Here is a 22,539-nt window from a genome sequence, read left to right on the forward strand (position 1 = left end):
GTTTGTGCATAACAACAATAAAGACTATTATAATAGCGATGTGGGATCTCCGGGGAAACCGACATTGCCAAGAGGGGGAAAATGGTCCTTACGGAACAATTGTCTTTTGCCAGAAGGCCCTCAATTAAAATTGCATTTAAGCACACATAATGTATGGGTTTTTTGTTTGTTTTTACAGTATACAAGCAGCAAATTGCTTTCGCGTGTTATCCCAGTGCTGCATGTGGGATGGGACACCTGCCGCAGGTTTACGAATATCCAGGTGCAAAGCAGGGCGGGACTCATCGCGCAGGGAATGGTGTTTCGCGCCCCAGAGGGAGCTGGCAACGCTTAAACCCCGCGGCGCAGCGTTCATTCCCACTAACCTCTGTGGGCCTTGATTCCCGGTCGCTCCCTGACACAGCAAAGTGTCAGTTCACGTGTGTCCCTTCCTCCACTAGATGTCACTGTAAGTCAACCGCTCGTGGCGGGGGACCTGGGTGTTTTACGGATCTTCCAGGGTTATTAAGCATGGTGGGTCACTGAACTAGTGTCCTCCCGGACTGGGGAGTGCAGCGCGGGGCGGGGACTCGCTGAGACGAGGACAGCGTATCAACCCCAGCGAGAGGCTCGCAGGTCTCGGGGTGCAGGGCGGGCTGCGCGATGCGGAAGGCGGGCCGGCGCCGCGCTCCTCTCCGCCCCAGCGAGCGAGACGGTCACGTGCCGCGGAGGCGCTGACCCACGCGGGCGGGCCTCTGAGGGGCGCCGCGCCAGTGGTTCGGGGTCGCCCGGGGCTAGGCGCGAGGCGAGCGCTTGCGCAGCGCGGAGCGGAGTGCGAGCCGGCGACGGGACCGCCGCGGGCGGGGAAGGGCGGGGAGGAGCCTGGGAGCGCGCCGGCTGCCTGAGGGGGAGGGGCGGGGCGGAGCCGCGGCGCGCGCGCCCGTCGGAGGGGGAGGGACAGAGCAGCCACCGGGCGCGCTCGGGGTGGCCGCCGCGAGCGTGGGGCGAGCGTGGACCGCGGCGCGGCGGTGCGACTCCTTACCCGGCCCTCCTCCCCGCCCCCGGCGAAGGCACCGTGCGGCGGCGGCGGCGGCGGCGGCGCCGGGGCCAGCGAGGCCGGAGGAGGCGGCCGTGCCTGGGCATGGTGGTCTGGGGCAACGCGGAAGGTGAGCGACCCCCGGGCCGGCGGCGGGGGTGGGGGCGGGGTGGGACCGGCTTCGCGTCGCCGGGCGGCGGCCCGAGCGCGGGCGGCCTGAGGCGGGGCGGGGGCGGCGAGCCGGCCCGGCCCCCGCGGCCCTTGCTCTCGCGGCCTGGGCGGCCCGCGGCGCCCCGAGCGCGGCCGCTGCCGGGTTATGTAACGCGTGACCTCCCCTTCCCCCTCCGCCATGGCGCGGCCGGCCCGCCGCCCGCGCTCGGCCGCCCGCTGAGGCGCCGCGCCGACGACTCGCGCCCGCGGCCCTGCTCGCCGGCCCCGCTCGGACCGCGCCATTCATTCGTGCGCGCGGGCTGCCGGCCGGGGCCACGCGCTGGATGCTCCGCCCGGCCTCCCGCCGCGGCGTCTTCCCCGTGACCCCGCATCCCCCCCCCTCTTGCCCCGCGTTGGATCCCGGCATCGGTGTCGGACTATCCGAAGGCAATTTTTACTCACTTATTTTTTCCTTGTTACTTATCTGTTGCCTTGATATGCAGAGCTCCTTTCCCCAACTGTCCTGGCAAGTGCCCCTTTCCCACTTCACTCCTTGTGTAAATGATTCAGCACCTGTGCAGACGGAAAGGGGTATTTCCTTATATGTTTCCCTGCTCTTTCTACCGAAACCCAGTTTGTAAAGAAATACCTTAGTGTATCGCTCATTAGTTGACCCCCCACCCACCTGATTAAAAAAAAAAATTGCAGGTGGTGTAAGCCTGCTGTTTCTATCTTCTACATCTTTTCAGGTCACGTCCAGCATAGAAATGGTATCATTTAAGTGAAAATAACGAGACTAGCACATTTCATCAAAGGGCTTGTAACTAACTGGTAAGGACTTGATGTAGCGATTGTTAATTCTGTCTCCCCGGCTTCTCCACTATCGTCTTCCAGAATTAGCCATTTCCTCTTTAGGGTACGACACAGGATAACCTTGGTTCTTCCTGCGGACTTGGCGGTAACCCGTGCTGTGGGGTACACCGTTTACCTGCTTTCCAGACTGCCATCTCAGCTTTCCCACGTAGCCTTGTCTTAGCCGGAGCAGATGCTGCGGGCGTTGTTCCCTCCCTGTGCTTCCTAGACTCTTGGAAGCGCACCTCTTTTTCCAGTGATCCTTCCCTGGTCTAGAAGGACCTCCATTCAATTCTTAGGCTGTTTATTTGCCACTTCTCATGTGTTGTGATGATTATCTTTTTATCTGTATCCTCTTTTTCTCTATCTCCAGGTCTTTTGTGGGCAGAATCTGTACCAAACTTGTCATAGAACATTACTCCTACTTCATGGTAAACAATACGTATTTGAGTTTTTTTTTTTTTTTAAAGGCAGGAATCACTCTTTTAGGAGTAATTTCTTTGAAACCTCGAGTAGTAAATACGTTATCAAAATAATGTGTTTGAATATGTAAGATCCCTCCATTTTCTCCAACCCCAACTTCAAAACTCAGTCTCTGTGTAAGAGAAAGAAACCCGTCCCTGCCAGTAACAAGCTAGTCACTAGTAAGAGAGGCTACATGTAATGTATATGTCATAGTCCTCTCTTTCACAGCTGCTGTAGTAGAGGGATAAGAACTTCAGAGTTAGATGTAGATTTAAATTTTACCTTTACCCATTACTAGCTGTGTGTCCTTGGACAATTTAAGCTACTAATATCTCTGATTTTTTTTTTCTCATTTATATAACGAAGATATTTCCTACCTTGGGTAACTGGGGATTAAATGAGCTCTTAAATGTAAGGCATCTGGTGAGTCCCTGGTACACAATGGTGCTCCATAAATACAAATTCCCTTTGGTATACCTGTTTATTGCAGTTCACAGTCTAGAATGAGCTGGGATGTGCTGAGACAAAGCATGAGAAGAAAGCTAGTCACAAGAGGTGATAGGTACCTCTTCTTGTCGCCAAATAAATGAACAAGCCCTAAACTAAAGAGCAGTAAAGCTCTTTCTACTTCTCAAGAATGTATGCGTGTATGTGACATATTATAATAAATCCTGGAGTATATTAAATAGAACATTTATAAATGAAGGGAATACCTTGTAATCTTACTTTCCTCCTATAACAGCTCCCACTAAAGCATCAACATGGATATTAAAAAGAATCTATGGGAGATGAGGAAGGAGGAATATTAAAAAAGTCTTCTTCGGGGGCAATTAGGTTGCATGCTGTCCTTTTAGTATCTCATCTACTTATAAACAGTATGTGAATCCTAGTCTGAGTTCAAGTATGTCTCCCTTAGACTGTTGCAACAGTGCCTTCCCCGGTGTCCCTATTTCTGTCGCTCCCTTCCCGACTGATCCCCACATAACAATCAGAGTGATCTTTTTATTTTTATTTTTTGCAGTACGCGGGCCTCTCACTGTTGTGGCCTCTCCCGCTGCGGAGCACAGGCTCCAGACGCGCAGGCTCAGCGGCCATGGCTCACGGGCCCAGCCGCTCCGCGGCACGTGGGATCTTCCCGGACCGGGGCACGAACCCGCGTCCCCTGCATCGGCAGGCGGACTCTCAACCGCTGCGCCACCAGGGAAGCCCCAGGGTGATCTTTTTAAAGACGTAAATCATATTGTCACTCTCTTGGTGAAAACCCTCCAAAAGCTTCCTTGTTACCCTTAGAATTGAATCGGAACTTTTGCCGTTTCTCGAACAAACCAAACTGTTCCTCTCTTAGGGGTGTTATGCTTGCTGTTCTTTTAGTTGGGCCACCCCTTCCTCCTGGTGGTTATCTTGCTCAGATGTCATCATGTCAGAGTGATCTCTTCTCTGATCCGTACAATAGAAGCCAGCCCCTCTCTCTGTCACTTTTCATTCATTTTGCTTTATTTCTCTTCATAGCATTTATTACGAGGCAGAGATACACTCTTCATTTGCTTACCCATTTCTCCATAAGATTTGTTTATTCCAAAGCCTCTCCCCCACTGGAGGGCAGAGGCCTTGTCTCACTTGTTCATGGCTCTGTCTCTGGTGCTTAGAAGGGTGCTTGGCACATAGTAGGCTCTCAATAAAACTTGTTAAGTGAATTAAGTGAACAAGTGGTGTAGTTGATGTAAACATTAGTTCTGGAGTCAAACAGCCAGGGTCAGAATCCTGACTCCTACCATTTACTGATTGTGTGGCCTTGGGCTAGTTAATATCTTTTGGTGCCTTAGTTTGCTCATCTGTAAGATGGGACAATAATATATACTTTATACGATTATGGTAAGAAATAATTGAGTTAATGTATATAAAGTTCTTAGAACAGGGTTATTTCACAGTTTTGAAAACCAGTACTTGAAATTAGCTTGGAGTATTCACTTAGGATTTTGTGTTTTTCTGTGAGATTAAAAATGCAAGCATTGAATTTTATCTTTATTACTTTCACTGAATTTTTCTGGCTATCAAAGTTATATTTATGGAACTCCTTTTTAAAATAAATACATTTTGTGGATGTCTAGAACGGATTAAAAAATAAACTGCTAAGAATGGTGACCGATATTCAGTCTTAATGTGTAAGTCAGCTTTTTTATTCTTAGATCTGTGGAAGATGCTAAGATTGATTATCTCAACAGCCGCCCACGGGAGTGGCTTTTATATATTTCCCTTTGAAGTTCAGCTAGAGATGTAATTGTGGTGATGAAAGGACTTGCTGGAGGCTGAAGACAGGAAAATCCTTGAGATACAGTTGAAGTATGAGTCCTGTAGTAGTTGGGAAAGGAAAGATGTTTTACCATCTTTAGTGTGTTCAATTTCTGCCTTCTTTCATTATGGGTTCCCCACCCCCAAACTGTACTGGTAGAAACTAAGCTGCCTGTGGTGATTGCCCTTGCATGATACCAGTTATTTTTACTTAGTCCACTTGTCCTTAGTAAAATGCCTCTTTGTAGGAACATTGTTTTATTTCATTTTTCATTCTGAACTTTAGTCAATAGGATCCTAAACTTTGAGGCCTTAAACTTAAAAACATCAGGGGCTTCCCTGGTGGCGCAGTGGTTGCGAGTCCGCCTGCCGATGCAGGGGACGCGGGTTCGTGCCCCGGTCCGGGAAGATCCCACATGCCGCGGAGCGGCTGGGCCCGTGAGCCGTGGCCGCTGAGCCTGCGCGTCCGGAGCCTGTGCTCCGCGGCGGGAGAGGCCACAACAGTGAGAGGCCCGCGTACCGCAAAAAAAAAAAAAAAAAAAAAAAATCAAAATACTGCTCTGTGTAACATTTGTTACAAAGTTTAATAATAATTGCTAAATCATTAAATATTTACTGTGTATCAGGCTCTTTGCTTAGTGCAGGGTCTCATTTAATCTTCACAACCACCAGGTCAGGTGGACATAGTTTTAAAGAAACAGATTGAGAGAGATGATGCTACTTGGGCAGGTCACACAGGTGAGAAGGAAGCCAGGATTTCAGTCTGCTTCCACCTGATTCTATAACCCAAGGTCACAGCCACTTTGCTATGAGGCAGGTAGAAACAAGGTTTCTGTTTGGAAACTTGCGTTGTGTTGTGTTTCATCACGTTATTTGTATGTGGTGTTCTTCTTGACTACTGGCAGTTTTGTCGTTTTACGGCTGTTCTTTTCTTTTTCTTTCTTGTTTTTTTGGCTCTAACTAGGACAGATCTTTCACAACTTAAAATGGGATCACTTTCCAATAAACCCATTATAAGTTAAAAATGTTGTAAGTAAAAATGCATTTAATACACCTAACCTACTGGACATCATAGGTTAGACTAGCCTACCTTCAACGTGCTCAGAGCACTTACATTAGCTTATAGTTGGGCAAAATCAAGTAAGACAAAGCATATTTTATAATAAAGTGTTGAACATCTCATGTAACTTATTTAATACCACACTGAAAGTGAAAAACAGAATGGTTGTAAGTGTATCAGTGGTTCCTCCTCCGGGTCGCCTGGCTGACTGGGAGCTGTGGTGCTGCCCCTGGCCACCATCACAAGAGAGTACTGTACCGGTATCTCTGGCTCCAGAAGAGATCAAAAGTCAAAGTGTGGTTTCTGGCACCACCATAAAGCCGAAAAATTGTAAATGGAAGCATCATAAGTTAGGGGCCATCTCTGCTATACTTAAATGTATTTTTTATGAGTGTGAAACATTTTAATAGGTTGATGATATGCAAAATCATTTTTTCCTTATTAAATCATTAAAAATAAGTCAGCATCATGTGTGTCGTGGTAGGTCAGCTTTGTAGTTAGTTTGGAAAGGTTTTGCATATAATAGATGTGATGCCTCAGATTTAGGAAAACATGAATGTCTTTAAATTTGCTTAAGGCTAAAAGAAATTTCAGGTAGCAAGTAAATACATGTGTTTCTGCCAATCATGGAGCAAATCTTTATTATTTTTGTTTTTAGTAAGTAAGGAAGGATTCATTGGTGTGGAGCGTTTTTACACAATGGTAAGTTTTAATGATTTTTGACATCTACTTGTGACACTTTAAAAATTTGAAGAATATCTAAATTATGAGTTGTTGACTTCTCAATACTTAAGTAGATTCAGAATGCCAGTGCTAGGATGAACCCTGTAGATTCTGTAGGCCATGCCCCTGTATTTTCCTGGAGGAAAAATGAGACCCAGAGAATCATTTGATGATCGAGGAGAAACAGGACCAGAATCTAGGGTTTTGTGGGGTGGGTTTGTTTGTGTTAATACTTTAAAGCCAATTTTTTCTCTGCTACACTAAACTGCCCCCTTCATCATGCAGGGTAAGACCAGTGTATGCTTACGATCTTATGTTCAAGAGGGTAGAGAATTGAGCGATATATTCATGTAAACTTGTGATTTAAAGTCATGAGGTTTTTTTTTTTTAATCATTGGCTTTAAAGTAATAGAAACGATTCTGTAATGTAGTTAGAGGTTATGCTTTCTCATTCATGTAGGCAAGTAACTGTCTTATGCACATAGGATGGTTTGACAAGCTTTTTAAAGACCTGATCTTTAAAGATGAGATCTTATGGCTTTATCCTTAAATTAAAAGATTAGTTAGGGATGGGCAAAAAAGTTGGTTGTGATGTGAACAGTTTTTACTTGAGCCCAGTATCTGAGTAACCAAAATGTTGTCTATTGCTTTCAATCATGCCTGATCAGAACCAAGACTAAAACGAGCTCTTGGGAAGTTTAGTCAGAAAATAGTAGCTGAATTTTACATTTTCTCCATCATTTCTACACTTGAGATTGCTAATATGTTTTTATCATTTAGGCACTAGTCTTAGTTACATAATTGAAATTATGATTTAGATTCCTTACTCTTAAATGCTTTTCATCAAATTTCTCAATTTTATCTTAAAATAAGCTGTCTTTCTAGATGACTTACTGGCTATTTTAAGCCTTTTTAATATAAATTTATTTATTTATTTGTTTGTTTATTTTTGGCTGCATTGGGTCTTCGTTACTGCACGCAGGCTTCTCTAGTTGTGGCGAGCGGGGCTACTTTTTGTTGTGGTGCGCGGGCTTCTTGTTGCAGTGGCTTCTCTTGTTGTGGACCGTGGGCTCTAGGCGTGTGAGCTTCAGTAGTTGTGGCACACAGGCTCAGTAGTTGTGGCTTGCGGGCTCTAGAGCTCAGGCTCAGTAGTTGTGGTGCACGAACTTAACTACTCAGAGGCATATGGGATCTTCTGAGACCAGGGATCAAACCCATGTCCCCTGAATTGGCAGATTCTTAACCACTGCACCACCAGGAAAGTCCCTATTTTAAGCCTTTTTAAAAATTTAAGCTGGACGATCCTGAATTTTAAAAATACTTTAACAATTTCTTCTTTAACATTTTTGAGAGCATAACCAAAAAAGTCCCTTACTTTTTCTAATGCTTTATGCCTTAAAAAGTGCTTTCGCTTGACTTTTTCTCATTCAGCTGCCATAGAGTCCTGAGAAGAGAGGTAAGGCAGTATCTCCTATTTTATAGGCACAGTGTGATTCTGGCATTAACCACCCAGTGTTAGGACAGACATCACAGGTTAAGGGCACAGTCCACCAGACTCCCCTTACTTCAGGTGCCAGCTGTGGGCTCCAGGGCTTCCAGGCCACCTGTACTTCTCACCAACTGGCCACATAATTGGGAGTTTCCACAGCCCCCTCAGACTTGATAATTTGTTAGAATGACTCACAGAACTCAGGAATGGGCTGTACTTAGAATTATCGTTTTATTATAAGGGATACAAACCAGAACCTGCCAAAAGAAGAGATATGCAAAGAGAAGTCTGGGCGGGTCCCAAACAGGATGCTTCCATGTGCTCAGGACACATCCTCCTCCTGTATCGGTTTATGATTACCAACCAGGGAAGTTCACCCAAGCCTCAGGGTCCAGAGTTTTTATTGGATTTTTATTGCATTGGCACGATTGATTGAGTCATGGGCCACAAGGTCGAGTTTCATCTCCAAACCCCTTCCTTTTCCAGGAGGTCAGGCTGATAGCATGTGGCTCAAAGCCAATCCTCTAATCACTTGGTTGGCCTTTCCAGCATGACTAGCCCATCTTGAAATGAGGGGCTTAACCTGTTTAAAAAGATGTGTCCTAGGGGTCCACCATGGATAACAAGGAGACTCCTATCAGTTGTGAAATTCCAAGGGTTTAGAGTCTCCCGGGAACCAGGGACAAAGGCCAGCCACACTGTTCATTAGAGAATGGTAGCTGAAGAGGTGAGAACAGATGCACAATAGTTACAGTTCAAACTAGAACATACCTCTGTCGTAGTAGCTCAGAGATCTCCAGTATACTAAAAGTTGGAGCAAGTTGCATTTGAATATATTTATGTATCTAGAAAGATTGCCTTCTGTTGAAAATTATAGCGTTTTATTTTATCGATATAATAGTATTTGAAATCTGGGTTGATGTTCATTTGAGTGAAATATTTACATAAATTCTGTTGTAGGTAGGGTTATAAACTACATACTTTTTGGTATTTTCTTAAAAGCAGAATAATTTTGGCTCAAAAAATTTGATTTTGGTATTTCTTTTTGAGTTTGTAATTTTAGGCTTAGGTTATTACTACTGTTAACTGAAAGGAAATCTAAACTTAAGGATGGTGGAGGTGTTGATAATGTATTTGTTGTTAGAGCTGTAAAAATGTTGTAGTAATAACTTAGTTGCCACTTTGAATTTTAGATCTTGAGTTGAAGTTACTAGCTGTTCAAGTTTACAGTGTTGAAGGTTAATAATGGTTTTTTTTTGCATATTATTTATGCCCAGTAGAAAATCTTACTTCTGATTGTCACTTAAGGTTATTACATTCTCTTGGAGCTCACTGAGTGTTTCTCAGAATTAGCGTCTATTAATTCAGGAATAGAGTGCTAAATAAGGATAACTTCTAAGTGTCTGTTGAAGAATGTAGCATCTCCTTAAAATGTCATATCATCCTAAAAAGTAGTGCGTTTTTTTTTTGTTGTTGTTGTTTTTAATATATGATAGGGGGTTCTTGGCATGAAGCAAGGGAAGAGAGGCCAGAAGGTAATGCAGTGGCAGTTTCTTCAACATTCTACTCTATTTTCACTTGCAGTTACATTTACCATAAGGATTTGTGAGAAAAGAGATTCGTGACAGATGGAACTGATAGCAGATCTAGAAAAGAGTGAGTTTGACCATATTTTTTGAATTGCAGTTACTCAGAAGGGTTTGTTTTTAGTTGTATGCCACCATGTATGCTGGTTTACCTTGTGAGTTTGGAGATCTAATGCATTGTGTGGATGGAATACATGAGATGAGGACTCCTGCAGAGACAAGTTAATAAATCTTGGTGTAGGTGAGGCTCGAGAGCCAGAACCTTTCCCATCTGTGTGCAGCCATCCCATCCCCCATCGTTTATATATACAAGTTCACATTTCCTTTCCTGACTTTCACAAAGGAGGGTTCAAACTTCTTAGTACGATATTTGGGGCCTTCTGTTACATTCCCTCAGCTACCTTGTTAGTTCATCTATCACTGTCTCTGTGTCAGCCCCAGAATGTTGCCTTAAACCTCTTTTTCTCTAAAATGTTTTTGCTCATGAATTTCCTTCTTGAATTCACCCCCTCACCTGTTCAAATCCTACTCATTGCCCTCAGCTCAGATGTGCCTTTTCAATGAAGCCTTCTTGGATCTCTTCTCCAAGGTGAGCTTTACTGCTGTCTTCTGTGTTGTCTGTTGTGTTTTGTCAGTGCCTCTAATGTTGGCACCTGATTGTAGTTCTATGCCAGTCTTTCTTCTCTAACAGGTAACTTTGGATTGTGGTTTACACTTCACTCATCTTGAAAACTGCAAATTACAGTAAATACTCAGTGAATATGGAGTAACCTTGTTAGATCAGACCTGGGATTTGTGGGGAGAGGGAGTGGGAGGCAAAGGGCAGGAGAGATCTCCCTCCCAGACCAACTGGGGAGTTGCCTTTACGCCTGCTGTGAAATTTTTTCTACTAGTGCACATTGTAACAGCATTCTTTCTACATAGTATACTCTGTCTCATGACCTCTGAACGTCTCTGGTCCTTGTCTCTGTTCTCGGTGACCACTCTAGGTACACTACAGGCAAAATTGGTGGTTCTCAAAGTATGTGCCTTGTGCCAGCAGCATCAGCATTACCTGGGGACTTCTTAGAAATACAAATTCCCAGCCCCACCCCTGACCTACAAAATGAGAAACTTGGAGTTGGGGCCCAGCAGTCGGTTTTAACGCATTATTGACCAGAGACGTATCAGTACATTTTTAGAGAGTGATGCAGTTAACATCACCGTGCAAAGTTGTTGGAGCTTAAAATTGATCAAGGGTTCATTATACAACTTATGACTGTCATTATCATTCACATTTTGCTCCTTTAGGTTTTTGTTCCAACCTTGTGTATATTATAAACGTAAAATTTTCAAAAATGACGTATTGTAAAATTTTGAGTGAAAAAGAATTTTTCAGTGAATTTTATGCAGATACATTCTCTGATTGTCCGAGTAATGTATATACTAATGTCTCAGAAGATGATAGTTCTTCAGAATATAATTCTGATTCACACGATGTGAATATTAGAGCAACAAAAAGACAAAAAACCTTAGTGATTGATTCTGATACGGAAAGTGAAAATGAAGCTCACGATGCTGGAGAATGCTCCTTTTCTTCCACGGAAGAGTGGATTGAAGACAACATTCCACAAAAATTAGAAGACTTTACAGGTGTGTTGGGTGTACCTATTGAATGTAATAACCCACAAAGTGTTAGTGAAATAACAGAATTGATTTTTGGCCAGCCGAAATAAAAACTGCTGGCCATGGGCATTCGATTCTGCAAAACTCCCCTGGTCAGTAATGAGTTTAACAAGCCCTCTAAGTAATACTGGTGAAGGCTCAAGAATGAGAACCACTGCTCAGGATACATCCCCCTCTTCTTTGATGTTACCTCCTTTATTCTCCAGCTGAGTTCTGTCTCTGTTTACTTCTGCTGTGTCCTTTGGAGTCTTTGATTTATTGCAACGTTGAACTTTTCTTCAGATAACGCTTTGGCTTTCCTATGAGACTGTGCTGCCTCTCCTTAGTGAAGATCACTGGCTTTTTACTCCTTCTTGTAGACTCTTTTTTTATCATATCATCTCCAGAATATTCTTTTCTTTTCCTCTGTAGCCTGATCCCTACTTTTGGACATGCTGACTTTGAGATGCATGTGGGACATCCTGGTGGAGATACTTAATGAGGGATAGGAGTTCATGAAGGTGAGGGAAGGTGTTGGGAAGCCAGTTCATCTTGCCGCACCCTGGAAAGCCGGAGAAGGAGGTTCTTTGTACTTCGTTAAAACGGTGTCTTCGTTTCCTTTCCCATCTATGGAAATCTATAATTACAGGGAAGAAAATTATTAGTGATTCTTTTAGAAGGCCTCCTTCCACTTGTTTTCAAATGACTGATTTTGTTAGATCAGTCATTTGCAGCGGGGGAGGGGTATGTCTTTTCATTGTTATGAATAACCAAGAGGATAAGAGAGAAATTTGTTATATTAAATTGTTTGGGATAGAACATTTGCTTTTAATAATAAGATCAGCCTCAAACTGGGACATTACAGATGTTTGTTATGCATTTTCAGTTTTAATACAGGTTTCCCCTGCTGCCTGGAAGTAGAGTGTTCTGTGAAACCTTTCTTAAGCCGAAATGGCCAAAAGCAAAGAAACCATTACCGTAGGGCTCATCTTGCTAACGGATGCACAGAATAAACCAAGATAAAGTACAGGTGCTCACAGACAGTGACACAGTCCAAAACCATGGGGCCTTGATGCTGCGATGCTGGGCAAGGTTCCCGGGCAAGGACTGGGCGGTACCGAGGTGCTCGGTGGTACCAAGCAGGCTGCTGTAAGACAGGCTGAATGCTGTTTTTGCTTTGCGCTTTTTGTTTTGTAAAAGTGAAAATCATCTTGGGGTTTCTTTTGGTTAGTGGAAACAGGTACTAATGTAGGTCTTTCGTAAGAGCGAAGTGGTGCGAAGTAAGCTTTTGAGAAGTGGGGGATGCCTGTGTATCCAGACATTTTTCTTATGTATCTTATTGCTTGTCTCTCCTTTTATTTCTGTGTCGTTTATTGAAATAACTGACTCTAAGTCATAATATGAAAATGGTGAAATGCGCTTAGGTTCATTAGGGTGCAGGCTAAGCAGGTACCAGGGTGCAAGGCTGTGACAGACTTGAGAGCGCAGTGGTGCATCGCTCCCCTGTGATGGGGGTGGCGGTTCACAGCTGAGGAACTACTGCGTGTTTTAGGTCATTCTGGGGCCCAGGTTCCTTCAGTTTGCTGAGCCATCCGCTAGGGTATTGTCCTTATTCTCTTGGTTGAAGCCAAGTTACCTCACAGCTGCATTCCAAAAAAAGTAAACAACTTCCTTTAAGGATAGATGGCACAGATTTTTGTATACGTTACTCTGCTTGCATCTCATTGGCCAGAACTTAATCACATGGCCACTCCTGATTTAAAAGAGCTGAGGAAATGTAACCTCTTGGCAACCCTGCTCCCCACTAAGAGGCGGTGGGAGAGGTGTTCTTTTACTAAAAGAAAGGGAGACTGAACACTGGGGGACAGTTGTCATTCTGCCACTCTGGAGTTTGGGGATCCCCAAGACCACCCTCACATTCAGTAATTCTCTAGAAGGACTCAGAACTCTTGAAAGCTGTTGTGCTCCTGGTTATGATTTTTTTTTTTTTTTTTTTTTTTTTGCGGTACGCGGGCCTCTCACTGCTGTGGCCTCTCCCATTGCAGAGCACAGGCTCCGGACGTGCAGGCTCAGCGGCCACGGCTCACGGGCCCAGCTGCTCCGCGGCACGTGGGATCCTCCCAGACCGAGGCACGAACCCGCGTCCCCTGCATCGGCAGGCGGACTCTCAACCGCTGCGCCACCAGGGAAGCCCCGTGGTTATGATTTATTACATTGAAAGGTTACAGGTTAAAACCAGCCAAAGGCATGGGGCACACAGGAGAGGTCCACGTGTGGAACTTTGAGTTGTCCTCACCACAGGAATCTGGGATGGAGGTGACTTCTGTTAATGACGACTGACAATGCCCATGAAGTACTGCCAACCAGGGGAGATCACCTAAGCCTTAGTGTCCAGGGTTTTTATTGGAGTTTGGTCAAATAGATGAGGTTGACCTTCCGTCTCCAGCCTCTCAGAAGGTTGGCAGTGCGTGGTCCGAAGCCTCCACCGTAAATCACAGATCACGTTGTTAGACTATCTGGAGTGACGCTTAGCCCCTAGATAAACAGACATTTCTCAGGCAGGGCATTCCAAGAGCAAAGGCCAGACCCCTCTTTGAGCAGGGTTAATTCTTTACTGTATAGCCACATCTGTGCATAGCCTTTGGTTTTTTTGACAGAGTAGCATAATATGTGTACTTTCATCTTGAAAGCCTTTTTAAAAAATGGATAGCTATATAGAATCATACATTTAAAAAACTGCAAGAGACTAGAGTTTGTCTCTATCCCCAAATGAAAGAACTAAGATCTGACTGCTTAAAAGGTCAGTTAAAGTTGGTAATGTCTCTGGGTCTCTACTTCTCATGAATATGGACATGTACAGTTGGGGTCTAGGTGCAAGCTGTTTGTTGGGCCTGTTTTCCTCCTTAGTCCTTCTGTCACATGTATGGCAGCTACTGTTTCTGACCCAGACAGGTGCTAGGGTCAAAGCATCTGTTTTGTTGAATTGTATTAGGCTAGTTCAATTCAGTAGGAGTGTTCTTTTCAAAAGTTTATTATACTGATAGCATTGTTTGTTTCTCCACTGAAAATTTGGAGACATAGGTTTGTACAAGGTAAGTGTGATTTTGTACCACAAACCGGCCATGCAGCCTTATCAGATATTTTATCATAGCCTTTCTACCCTAGAAGGTGCCTGTGTGCAAAATAGCTAGTATTTGGCCTGCCTACTCCATGGATGTGTTGTCAAGATAAATAGGATATATAAGGACCCCTTGGAAAAATAAAAGCACTATGGAAATGTAAGATATAGTGGTGTGTTGAAATTTTTAAAATTTAAATGTTAAAAATTTAAGGAGTACTGAAAAAACGGAAATGTAAAGGGTCAGTTGACAGGTGAATTTTTTAAAAGAAGGTGGGAATATGGTAATTTTCCCTTCCGTTTTCTGTTTCCTGCATTTTTCTCAGTTTTCTGCAGTAAACATATAGTGCTTTTATAAATCGAGAAGGAAAAACTGTTTTTGAAAAGGAACACTTAACAAGACCGAATACCGAAAACACGACAAAGCAGTGTATAAACACAAATCATGAATTTGGAGGATAACAGAGAATGCCTCAAGAAAAGATAGATCAGACTCAGTTCTAGAAAAACCTTCTGTACCCACACGTATAATTTGTTGTTTAGAGAGTGCTGTATATATTGTAGCCCCTTTTATTTGGTGGGTTAAAGTTCTTTGAAGTCTCTGTTTGTTTGGTGTTGATCAAAATGGTATCATACAGTACAGAAATTGTTTAACTGTGCATAAAAAAATTGATAATAGGAAAATGTTTCAGTATACTGAAGGTGAAGAGACCAGGTTAAAAAAGTTTTTTAAGGGTTCTATTAGACTAGGAATAACATTTGGTCTAAATATGTTGACATTTTATTTTTATATGTTTTTCAAAGGTATTTTAAAGACATGAAAATACATGCTGTATTACGATGTAAACTGTCAGCTCGGTTTAGAATCCCTAAAAACCAGTATATGGTGAAGACAAAAAAGATGGTTACAAAGGCATAATAATGCCCTTCACACAGGTGTCTGATTGTTGTTTTTAATACCTTGGTGAAAGTCTCTTCAAAGTCAAAACCTGACTAGTATGTTAGGTGGGTCTAGAAGAAGGTTCTGCTTCCCTAGGTTTTGAAATTCAAGAATCTCCATTGTGCTCTAATAACTTCAGTGGTCTGAGAACTATAACCTTAGACAATGATGGTCTCTAAGGCTGAACCAGAACGAAACCTCAAAACAGCTGTTTATCCCGTGTTGAAGCCTTTAACATTTAAGGACAGAGGAGAGCCCAGTGGAGCAGCTTTGTTAACCTTTGTCAGTCGCTTGTGAGGCCGATCCTTGGCCCTAGTAAATTAGCTTTGCACATGGCCTCCTACTGCCCTCCCCAGGAAAAAATCCCAGATGCGCAGCTATACAGTGTCCTGGAGAAGAACAGCCTGCTTCTGAGCTTTGTATCCTAAGTGGACATCCCGGACACCCCTTTCCCTGCAGCTAGCCAGTCCCTGTGAACCCAGTTGCCAGTGTCAGAGTCCTTTGTTTAAGCTTTCTTTGCTTATTTTTTAAAAGATATTTTTAAAAGTTTTAATTGTGGTAAAATGCATATAACATACAATTTACCATCTTCACCATTTTTAAGTGTGGCATTAAGTACGTTCACATTGTTGTGTAACCATCACCATGATCTGTCTTCCCAGAATGCTTTTCACCTTGTATAACTGAAACTGTACCTGTTAAACAGTAGCTCCCTGTCCTCCCAGCCCCTGGCAGCCACCATTCTGCTTTCTGTCTCTATGAATCTTACCACTCTAGATACCTTATATAGGTGGAATAATATGGCATTTGTCTTTTTGTGACTGGCTTATTTCACTTAACATGATGCCCTCGAGGTCCATCCATGTTGCAGCATTTGTTGGAATTACCTTCCCTTTTTTTTTTTTTGAATTTTATTTATTTATTTTAATACTACCTTCCTTTTTAAGGTTGAATAGTGTTCCACTTTATGTATATACCACACTTTGTCTATCCGTTCATCAGTGGACACTTGGGTTGCTTCTGTCTTTTGGCATTTGAGAATAATGCTGCTGTGAACATGGGTGTACAAATATCTTGAGACCTTGCTTTCAAGCCTTTTGGGTGTGTACCCAGAAGTGGAATTGCTGGATCATACGGCAGTGCTATTTCTAACTTTTTGAGGAACCACCATAGCATTTTCCATAATGGCTACACCATTTTACATTCCCACCAACAGTGCACGAGAGTTCCAGTTTTTTCACATGCACGTTAACACTTATTTTCTGTTTTCTTTTTTTTGATTGTAGCCATCCTAAAGGGTATGCGATGATATCTCATTGTGGTTTCAATTTGCATTTTTCTAATCGTTAGTGATGTTAAGCATCTTTTCATAGGCTTAATGGCCATTTGTATATTTTCTTTAAAGAGATGTGTATTTAAATTTTTTGTCCATTTTTTAATCAGTGTATTTGTTTTTTATTGTTAAGTTGTAGCACTTCTATATATATTCTGGATATTAGTCCCGTTTCAGGTAGATGTTTTAAAATATCTTCTCTCATTCTGTCAGTTGCCTTTTGCTCAGTTGATTGTGCCTTTTTGATGCATATTTTAAAATTTTGGTATAGTCCAATTTATTTTTTTCTTTTGTTGCCTATGCTTTGGTGTCATCCAAGAAATCATTGCCAAATCCAACGTCATGAAGCTTTCTCCTGTGTTTTCTTCTAAAGCTTCATAGTTTTAGGTCTTACATTTAGGTCTTTGATCCATTTTCAGTTAATTTTTGTATATGGTGTACGATAAGGGTCCAGCTTTATTCTTTTGCCTGTGGATATCCAGTTTTCCCAACTTCATTTGTCAAAAAGACGGTGCTTTCCCCCATTGAATGGTCCTAGAGAAGTCCTTTTAAATACACAGGTCCCTGGGATGGGTCATACCTTAAGCCAGTTATTAAGCAGTTTCTTGTATCTCCCTCCCTCCCACCCTCCCTATCCCACCCCTCTAGGTGGTCACAAAGCACTGAGCTGATCTCCCTGTGCTATGCAGCTGCTTCCCACTAGCTATCTATTTTACATTTGGTAGTGTACATATGTCCATGTTACTCTCACTTCGTCCCAGCTTACCCTTCCCCCTCCCCGTGTCCTCAAATCCATTCGCTATGTCTGCATCTTTATTCCTGTCCTGCCCCTAGGTTCTTCAGAACTGTTTTGTTTGTTTGTTTGTTTGTTTAGATTCCATATATAGGTGTTAGCATACGGTATTTGTTTTTCTCTTTCTGACTTACTTCACTCTGTATGACAGACTCTGGGTCCACCCACCTCACTACAAATAACTCAATTTCGTTTCTTTTTATGGCTGAGTAACATTCCATTGTATATGTGCACCACATTTTCTTTATCCATTCATCTGTCTTTGGACACTTAGGTTGCTTCCATGTCCTGGCTATTGTAAATAGAGCTGCAATGAACAATGAGGTGCATGTATCTTATTCAATTATGGTTTTCTTAGGGTATATGCCCAGTAGTGGGATTGCTGGGTCATATGGTAGTTCTATTTGTAGTTTTTTAAGGAACCTCCACACTCTTCTGCACAGTGGCTGTATCGATTCACATTCCCACCAACAGTCAGCAACTATTTCTTAAGTAACTGTTAAATGAAGATAAGATGAACCCATACATGTACATATGGCTAGATTGATGAGACTGAATAAAAGCCACTCAGTTTCATTACTTAATTAATAGTCAACATTAAAAAAATAGTCAACATACTTGAGAGTTATGAATATGAAAGCAACAGATTAACACTGACGGATATGTATTTGGGCATTTTCTGGGTATGTAGTGAGAATTTTTCTGGTGTGTGATGAACTGTTCAGAACCTTACAATGTTAATAATTCTATAACAAGTAGATAAATAGCACTTTTGCATGAAAGTGATTTCTCTTGGTGATTAGTATCATTCTGTGGGGAGATATTAAAATCCACCAGTAATCATAGTAAAGAAGACAGAATGAAGTTCTTTTTAGTGGGATTTGATTTGACTAACCTCTTAAGATGCACATTGGAAGTCCAGAGTGAACTGGTGAGAGTGCGTGCCAGCAGATATGAAATTGAGTTGGGGGAAAGTGTGCATCAGTAATTTCCATATAGTTTTTAGTAAGCAGGATCTTCCTGACACTCTTCATAGCGTTTTGAACATCCCTGTGGAGAGCCTGAGAGAGTCAGGATATCTTTTGCATTGTGGGCACCCAGGGCCCCTGGGCTCACAGAGCTGCTCTCCTGTTTGCCTTGCACTTGCCTCCTCTGGCAGCTGCTGTTCTGTGTAGACATGGGGGGCGGGGTGGGACTGCACTGATGCCTCTCATGTGCTGTCTTTCTAATATCATTACTTGAGGCCTAATAGGTATAGGTGTGTTTAGCTTAGAACCTTTCAGGGGCTGGGACATATCCAGCCCATTTTGTAGAGGCACATATAGGAACGCAGAACAGAGCCGATGTCTTTAGACTTAGTTTTTAGTTCATTAGTTTGGGGTTCAATCTTTTTTTTTTTTTTATGGCTGCATCGAGTCTTAGTTGCAGCACATAGCATCTTTAGTGGCAGTGTGCAGGCTCTTTGTTGCCGTGCGCGGGCTCCAGAGCGCGTGGGCTCAGTAGTTGACCCACGGCATGTGGAATCTTAGTTTCCTGACCAGGGATCGAACCGGCATCCCCTGCATTGCAAGACCATCCTTTTTTTTTTTTTTTTTTTTTTTTTTTTTTTTTTTTTTTTTTTGCGGTATGCGGGCCTCTCACTGCTGTGGCCTCTCCCATTGCGGAGCACAGGCTCCGGACGCGCAGGCTCAGTGGCCATGGCTCACGATCTTCCCGGACCGGGGCACGAACCCATGTTCCCTGCATCGGCAGGTGGACTCTCAACCACTGCACCACCAGGGAAGCCCAAGACAATTCTTAACCACTGGACCACCCGGGAAGTCCCTCAGTCTTTTTCAATTTGAGCTTTTTCTTTTAAGACTATCTTAATCAGACCCCAAGTAATCTGAAACTTATAAAAGCAGGGTTGCTAAAGTTGCAGTAGGTTTAGGGAGTGGAACCGTCCCTGCTTGCTGTTTTTACCCCCAACTCTTGTTTCCTCCTGCACATCCAGCCTGACTACAGTTCACGGCCCGTGGGATTCCGAGGATCACTAACCCGACTTTGTTTTATAGCTGAGGAGTCCACGGTGCTGTTGGACATGTAGCCAGACAGTGCAGCTGGGCTGGCATTAGAGCCCAGGTCTTGAGTCACTGAATCTGTTGTGTTGTAGACCACAGATAGCTTATTTAAAATAACAACGTGTGTGTTTTATAGTCTTCAAACTGTTTCCACGTAGGTGGCCTCATTTGATTTTCACTCTGTGGCCTAGCAGGGTGGATTTGTATAATAGTAGCTAATGTTTATTCAGGGACTACCCTAAATGCTAGGAATCAGGGTACTTTTGGGTACATGAATTCATTCTTTGTCCATTTTTTAAACTAATTTTTAGGAACCCAGAAATTGGCTTCTACATTAATGCTTGGATAAGACGAGGTTAGTAGGTTATTTTAGGTTATGAATTACAGTTTCTGAAACGTTTATCACTTTCCTCAAGGCCATCACGCACTGTGGAACTAGACTGGGAACCCAGTCTGCAAGAGTTTCATCTGAAAACTAGAAGGCAATTTTTATTTGCAAGTCTGGCTTGATAATTGGATGGCTTGTTGTTAAAGGGCATTCTCTTTTTAGTGAGCAGGGTTAGTCAAGAGGATACATTGTAATTCAGAACATTGTGTAGGGTTAGGGTTACAACCCTAACCCTAACTGAACTATCTAGCATCTGCTGTTGGACAGAAGAAAGTTACACAACTGATGTCATCCAACAGTGACAGGGCTGATTAATTGCTACTCCTAATATTCAGCAAGGACCAGTTTTACAGTTAGGTTTTTACCCCTAATCCATTGTCATAGGCCATCTTAATCTATATATAGATTATTGAAATGGATTTGATAGGGCACACTGCCTTAAATCTTCTCTGGGATACATTTTTTTAAATATAAATAAACATGTAGAACATCAAAGTTGTTACATAATCAAATTTCTGAAGTTGAAGTACATTACTAAAGTATGTGAATATAGTAGTCTTAATTTTTTATGTTTAGTTTCTGAAAATAGTTCTTCAGTGTGTCTCGTGTAGAGGACCAAGGGGAACTCTAGTAGTCAACTACCCAAACGTCTGATAGTGAGAGACCGGATAAGGTAGTAATTGAGACTCAGAGAGATGGAGATTTACTAGAGATTGATGAAGCCAGTTATAGGCAGAGCCTGAACTAGAAATAAGTCCCTCACCCCTAGTCTTTTATTCATAATCTTTTCATTCACGTATGCTGTGAATTATGCTACAAACAATAACAGATTGATTGTCATTGTAGTTTTATTCAGTCTGTTTTTAACATTGATTTATCCAGATATTTATTGTTTTCCTTGTTGTGGGTTTTTTTCTGTTTTTTTTTTTTTTTTTTTTTTTTTTTTTTGCGGTACACGGGCCTCTCACTGTTGTGGCCTCTCCCATTGCGGAGCACAGGCTCCGGACGCGCAGGCTCAGCGGCCACGGCTCACGGGCCCAGCCGCTCCGCGGCACGTGGGGTCTTCCCGGACCGGGGCACGAACCCGTGTCCCCTGCATTGGCAGGCGGATTCGCAACTGCTGCGCCACCAGGGAAGCCCTTTTTCTGTATTTTTGTTCGTTTATCCAAGAGAATTTTCCTTCTATCTAAGGGATATCCTTTAGAATTTCCTTTAGACAAGTTTGCTGGTGGCATTAACCTCTTTTTATTTGCCTGAAAGTGCCTTTATTTCATCTCTCCTGACTGAATATTTCTCTGGGTTTAGAATTCTAAGTTAGTAATCATCTTCTTTCAGCCCTGTTGTCTTCTGGCTCTGTTGTTTCTGATGAAAAGACAGCTGTCTGTTTAATTGCTGCACCTTTGAGTATTTTGAATGGAATATCTGATTTTCCTACCCATGGCAGCTTTTAAGACTTTTTCTGTCTTCAGTTTTTCATAGTTTTATTATTATATGTCTAGATATAGATTCTGTTTTTTCCTGTTTGGGGCTCATTGGGCTTCTTGAATTTGTGGCTTGATATCTTTAATCAGTTTTAGACTGTTTTAGTCATTATTTCTTTAAATATAACTTCTGTTTTTCTCCTTTTTCCCTCCAATTTATTTAAATTAGGCTTTCTTGAGTATCCCCTGTGTCTCTTCTCCTCCCATCCATATTCTCTGTCCTTTTGTGCTTTATCTGGGCATTTTCTTCTTACTTATTCCAGTTATGCTTTTATTTGGTTTTATCTATTAAGTTCTTAATTTCTAATATTGTATCTTTCAGTTCTAGAGTCACCATTTAGTTATTTCTAATATTTTCCAGTTCTTTACTGATATTCTGAAATTTGTCTTTTCCCTCTTTGAGCAGGGTAAGCTTGATTAATTTAAAGTCTACCTTAAATTCCACATCTGGAGTCTCTGTAGGTCTGTTTTTGTTTTTGTTTTTGTTTTGTGTTAGTTCATGTGATCATTTCTTTGTGTGCCTGGTGATTTTTATTTGTGTACTAGATACTATATTTGCAAACTCATTTGTAGAAATATACAAAGTTTAGCAAGTTGTCTCATCCTCAGAGGATCCACATTTCCTTCTGCCAGGTGCCTTGGGGCACTCATGGGGCAGCCCGGGGTCACCTGCATCTGCTTTGGGAAGACTGAGATGACCTGGGGCAGGATACTGTGGTCGGCCTGCCCCCAGTTTACTCTGATCTTGGGGTCCTATGCCCAGGTGTGAGAGCTCTGTCCTAGGAAGAGAGCCCTAGCTGTTGTCGCCTTAGCTCTGTGTTTGTTCTCAGCCACTCCTGGAGAATTGCCAGATGCCTCAGAGGGAAAGGGTCTCCCAGTTTGGGGAGGTGATGTGAGGTGGCAGGTCTCCTCTGTCATCTGCTGAATCTTGGCTCAGTGATTTTTCATTATTTGCTAGGCCTCTGTGTCTTGAGGCAGTTTTTTAAAACTATGTTTTTGTCTAGCTTTCCTCCTCCTCAGCGGGAGGGTAGGTCCAAATTACCTAGTTCACTGTTTGTTATGGGATTTTCTCAAAAGTAGAATTTGAATGCTTAAAATGGCATGTTTATTTCTTTTTTCTTTTTCTTGATCTTAATTGAATCATGGACCAATA

At 42.8% G+C, this 22,539-nt stretch overlaps 1 protein-coding gene across 6 annotated transcripts in view; it reads left to right on the forward strand.

Moving 5' to 3' along the window:
- The first annotated feature begins 954 nt into the window (after positions 1–954).
- Positions 955–22,539, forward strand: part of REV1 (REV1 DNA directed polymerase) — an 83,105-nt gene continuing 61,520 nt past the window's right edge. For 3 of the 6 annotated variants that reach the window (XM_067007093.1, XM_067007094.1, XM_067007095.1), the window contains exon 1: positions 955–1,145. Coding sequence is in view for 2 of the 6 variants with exons in the window: in XM_067007097.1 (XP_066863198.1) it covers positions 1,121–1,145 (25 nt within the window). In the remaining 4 variants the exon portion in view is untranslated. The remainder of the gene's footprint in view (positions 1,146–22,539) is intronic. The other 3 variants (XM_067007096.1, XM_067007097.1, XM_067007099.1) reach the window with 2 other exon arrangements.

Source organism: Kogia breviceps, chromosome 11 (genome assembly GCF_026419965.1).
Source record: "Kogia breviceps isolate mKogBre1 chromosome 11, mKogBre1 haplotype 1, whole genome shotgun sequence".
Classification (NCBI taxonomy): Eukaryota; Metazoa; Chordata; class Mammalia; order Artiodactyla; family Physeteridae; genus Kogia; species Kogia breviceps.